General features: G+C 34.0%; 1 protein-coding gene across 1 annotated transcript; it reads left to right on the top strand.

The window, feature by feature from the left end:
* Nucleotides 1–3,662: 3,662 nt before the first annotated feature.
* LOC132062405 (uncharacterized) lies at nucleotides 3,663–4,567 on the top strand. Its single transcript, XM_059454979.1, has 3 exons — nucleotides 3,663–3,885; nucleotides 4,066–4,130; nucleotides 4,220–4,567. Exons 1-3 carry the CDS (start codon nucleotides 3,663–3,665, stop codon nucleotides 4,565–4,567), a joined length of 636 nt encoding a protein of 211 aa, XP_059310962.1.
* The last annotated feature ends 941 nt before the right edge of the window (nucleotides 4,568–5,508 follow it).

Below are 5,508 nucleotides of genomic sequence, written 5' to 3'. Positions count from 1 at the left end.
AAAGGTTTTAAGAAATATTCAGAATTAATTACTTGCCTACTTGTGGCTGACCAGAATAATACTCTGTTAATGAAAAATCATGAATCTCGTCTCACTGGGTTTGCTTCATTCCCCGAAGTGAATGCAGCAGCAACATATGATAAGCCTGAAAGAAGGCAATATAATTATCGTGGTTGTGGCCATGGTCGTGGACGTTGACGTGGCAGGGGACAAATAATTATCTCATCATAGTGGAAATAAGCTGGAGAATAAAAACGTTTCTCAAAATAATCCTTCAAGAGGTAAAGTCAATACTTTCTACCAATGTGGTATGAAAGTCATTGAGCACGTATTTGTCGTACGCCCGATCATTTTGTCAAACATATCAAGCCTCACTAAAAAGAAAAGAAAACAATGCAGAGGCGCACTTGACCTTTCGAAATGATAATGATGAAGTAGCTTCCTCAAAAAATATGATGATTATAAAGATGATGACTTTAAAGTCCTTGCAAATATTACTCATTTTTGGAATGCAAGTTCAGTGATGTAGCGCAATAGGTGGATGTGGAAGTGAGGCTTGAGACACAGGCCATCAAAAAGCGAGGAAGTTTAAAGTATCTTGGGTCTATTATTTAAGGAAATGAGAGATTGACAATGATGTCACACACAGTATTAGGGCAGGATGATGAAATGGAAGCTCACCTATGGAGTTTTGTGTGATAAGGAGATGCCACAAAATTTAAGGGCAAGTTCTACAGAGTGGTTGTTAGACCACCTATGTTATATGGGACGGAGTGTTAGCCAGTCAAGAAATCTCATATCTAGAAGATGAAGGTTGCAAAAATGAGGATGTTGCTATAGACGTGTGTCATACTAGGAAAGATAGGATTAGAAATGAAGTTAGCCGGGGCAAGATAGGAGTGGCTTTGATGGAGGACAAGATGCGGGAAGCAAGGTTGAGATGGTTCGGGCATGTACAGGGGAGATGCTCGGAGGTCTCAGTGCGGAGGTGTGAGAGGTTGCCTATGGATGGATTCAGGAGAGGTAGGCCGAAGAAGTATTCGGAAGAAGTGATTAGACATGACATGGCGCAGCTGTAGCTTACCGAAGACATGATCTTAAATAGGAGGTTGTGGAAGACATGGATTAGGATAGAAAGTTAGTAGCAGGGGCAGATTTACATTGGTCCGAGGGGGTGTCATGTGACACTGCTTCGTCAATTTTTGTTACTAGATATACATATATAAAAAATAAATGGAATGAAAGTAAAAAGTAAAAATAATAAAGTGACACTGCTTCAACACAAAGATGTGCGGTGGTCTGTTGGTTAGGCGCTCCAATTTGAAGGTGAGGTCGCGAGTTCGAACTCGCCTAGCCTCATTTTTTTTTGCTTACACTATAATTTAAATCCTAAATCAATAAAACAACTAAAATATTACTGGAATAAAACGGCAGTGGGTCCTAAAATCGGTAAATATAGTCCTAAAACCAATAAAACAACTTAGCCGTTTCCTACTCTAATTCTATACCAAATTGATCAAGTAACTTAAAAGCTAAAACCCTAAAAGAACTCAAAGTACTAACCTTAAAAGTTCTTTTATCAATTAGAATATAATTGATGACTACCCACTTTTCAAATTAGAATATAATTAGAATATAAGTTCTTCTCGTTCCTTATCCTGATTGCCACATCAGGTTAGCACTTTCTTCACCATAATATTTTATTAAGTGCTTGCAACTTTTTCATGACAATAATTTATTTTCTTTCTACTTTCTACAATGAATTTTTTTTATTTAGGGTTTATTATATTGATATTTAAATTTACCTATGTTTTATTGTTTTTTTATGGTTTTTAATCCTCGTAAGAGCTATGGACATGAATTTTTTATTTTACGTCTTGCTAATATCGAGACGGTTAAAAATTCAATTTGAGAACATAGTTCGATTTTATTTTCTGAAGGCATCCATAACACAATATTTAATGCAATTCTATATTGTAGTTATTGAACGAATCAATATTATATCCTATTTATGTATAGTACGCGTATTCTTTCGAATTTTAGAATTAAAAATGAGAAAAATGTCCAGATTGTCAAAGGGAAAAATGCTTACAAACTTTTTATTTCTTATAAGTTATAACCAAAAAGAATTTAATTTTATCGTTCTATCTCTAAATAAATATTTGATCCTTAATTACTAATTGTCCAGATTACATCACATTAGCCTAAATTTCAATGGAGCGATATTATCATAAAGTATCTTCCAAGCGTCCAAAGCCAATTTCAACAACTCCAGATTCAATTGACTTGGGAGAAAGGACTAATGAGTCGGAACAACATCGACAAAATGAAGGAATTGATTTAAATTCTTTATCGAATGATCCTAGGGAAAGATTAGCTATTCGAAAATATCATACAAATGACCATGATGCAATAAGGAGATCGTATATTCATTAAGGTCCCTTCTAACCTCGAAAGCACTTGTTTCCTCAGAGATATATGTATGGTAAGTGGTGTCGTTTTAATTCTAAATGGCTTGATAAGTATGATTGGTTGGAATATAGTGTAAGAAAAGATGCGATTTTTTGCTTCTACTGCTATTTGTTTCAAGATGAAAACATCAATCAAGGGGGAGGAGAGATATTTTCAAGTATAGGTTTTACAAGTTGGAATAAGAAGAAAAGTTTTAATGAGCATATTGGCGGACCAAACAGCTTTCATAATCAGTCAAGAAGAAATGTTGAAGATTTGATGAGACAAAAAAATCCATTCAAATTTTACTTGCTAAACAATCTGATCAACAAAAGTTAAAATACTGAACTTGTTTAGAAGCTGCAATTGATGTGATAAGATATCTTTTGAACCAAGGGTTATCATTTTGGGGGCATCGTGAAGACGAATCATCTTTTAATAAAGGTAACTATATTGAACTTCTTAGATGGTATACTAAACGATGTGATAAAATTGTTGATGCATTTAAAAAAGCTCCAAAGAATAATCAGTTGATTTCTCCATATATTCAAAGGGATATTATCACTGCATGTAAGATGGAAACAATTGAGTATATCATTAAGGATTTAAATGATGATACTTTTCCATATTAGTTGATGAATCTCATGATGTGTCATGTAAGGAGAAAATGGCTATTGTTTTGAGGTATGTTGATAGAAGGGGGAGTGTAATGGAGCGGTTTTTTAGTATCGTTCATGTTCGTGATACTAGCGCTTTGTCCCTAAGAAATGAAATTGTTGGTTTACTTCCTCAACATTCTTTAATCCCATCTTATATACGTGGACAATGTTATGATAGAGCAAGAAATTTTCAAGGAGATTTAAATGGGCTTAAAATCTTGATATAAAAAGAAAGTAAAGGTGCTCATTCTATTCATTGTTTTGCTCATCAATTTCAGCTAACTATTGTTGCGATTTCTAGAAGATGTGATGAAGTGCAGGAACTTTTATTGTTGGTTTCTGCTGTATTAAATATGGTTGGAGCTTCTTTCAAGCGTAGAGATGAACTTCGTGAATCTCAAGCAAAAGAATTCAAGCATTATGTAAAGAAAGAGCTTGAAATCGAGTAGGCTTGAATCAAGAATTAGGTCTTGCTAGAGGCCGGTGGTACTAGATGGGGATCTCACTACAAATTCTTTAAAAAATTTATTCTTATGTTTGGTCCTATCATTGATGTACTTGATGCTATTCTTTGTTAATGCTCGTTTTGAAGAAAAGTGTAGGGCAAAGGGATATCTTAAAGCATGTTTAGCATATGAGGTTGTCTTCATGCACACTGTTTTAGCAATCACAAATGAGCTTAATGCATCTTTTCAAAAGAAAGAGCAAGACATTGCAAATGACATGCTACTTGTTGGTTTGGAAAAGGAGCGACTGCAAGAACTAAGAGGAGAAGGTTAGGATTCACTTATTGATGAGGTATATAAATTTTGTATCAAGTAAGATATTTCGATACCTAAATTTGATGAGTTTTATGTTATCCTTGGAAGATCATGTCGGAAAGTTGCTGAGTATACTATTTTACATCACTACTAAGTTGTAATATTTTATAAAATTATTGATTGACAACGTCAAGAACTCAATAATCGTTTTGATGAGGAGACAACTTATTTGCTTCTTAGAATTGCTTGCTTGAACCTAGTTGACTCTTTTTCAAGCTTTAACATTGAAAAAATATTGAGATTAGCTGAGAATTTGACAAACATTCTAGGATTGACCTCCGTTTTCAGCTTGAGAATTATATTGTTGATGTCCGGGATCATGATAAAAGGTTTTTCGATCTTAAGGGACTTGGTGATTTTTCCAAGAAACTAATAGAGACAAAGAAGCATGGAACTTATCCTCTTGTGTTCCGGGTAGTGGAATTTGCTTTACTTCTGCCAGTTGCTACTGCTACAGTTGAAAGAACTTTCTCTGCGATGAAGTTGATTAAGAGTGACTTACGAAATCGAATGGATGATGAGCTTTTGAGTGGTTGTTTGGTGCCTTATATAGAAAAAGAAGTATTTAGTAATATTTCTAATGAGGCTATTATGGATACCTTTCAAAAGATGAAATCTCGTCGAGGAGAATTGTAATAATGTACTTGGAATAAGTTTTATTAATATTCTATGAGTTGTCTTTTTATAATATGATATCATTATAGTGAATTATTCAGTTGTTCACTCTTTTACATGGTGATACTGCTTATGAAAAATCCTGCGTACGCCACTGGTTAGTAGGTAGTAGAACTTTGTCTCGTGCATCCTTCCATATTAGTAGGTGTCTCTTGTACTTCGATTTTTGTTACTATCTATCATCTCTTGTAGTTTGATTATCGTATTAGTTTAATGCAATTACTGTTAGTTTCCTTCAAATGCTTATCTATATATTTTGCCATGGCTTCTTTACTTTCGTTAATTCTTGTGTGACCATCTTTGTCATGGTTTTTCTTGAGCCGAGGGTCTTTCAGAAGCATCCTCTCTACATCCCAAGATAGGGGTAAGATCTGCGTACACTTTACCTTACCCAGACCTCCACTTGTGGGATTACACCGGCATTATGTTGTCGTTGTCGTTAGAAGATGGAGACTTCTATAATGATATTGTTTGACTAAAGAACTTATCATCTCATTAGGGAATAAAACTATAAGAAAAATTGTTGTTTTTCCTTTATGTTTGCACCTAGGTTATTATTCTTAAATGTATTTCTTATAGCATCATGTGTTACTAGTTTCTACATTTCTACTGCAGTTTCTTGAAATTTTATTTGTTATTAGTTTTCTACTTTCTTATATGTACCTTTTATTTTTATGAAGAATATGGAAATTCCCGAGTCATCAGTTGGACCCAAGATCACCAAAGATGATATATGTCTAATAGACAGTGCTACAACACATACAATTTTAAGATATAAGAAATATTTATCTTATTTAGTTGTGAAAGAAGCGAATGTTAATATAATATCTGGTAATACAAGATTAATTGAAGGCTCCAGAAGAGCTAATTTATTACTAATCGGAGGAACAAATTTGGCTATT

The sequence above is a fragment of the Lycium ferocissimum genome, chromosome 7, assembly GCF_029784015.1.
Source record: "Lycium ferocissimum isolate CSIRO_LF1 chromosome 7, AGI_CSIRO_Lferr_CH_V1, whole genome shotgun sequence".
Classification (NCBI taxonomy): Eukaryota; Viridiplantae; Streptophyta; class Magnoliopsida; order Solanales; family Solanaceae; genus Lycium; species Lycium ferocissimum.
The sequence above is the reverse complement of the archived record's forward strand: the minus strand, read 5'-3'. Positions and strand labels throughout refer to the sequence as shown.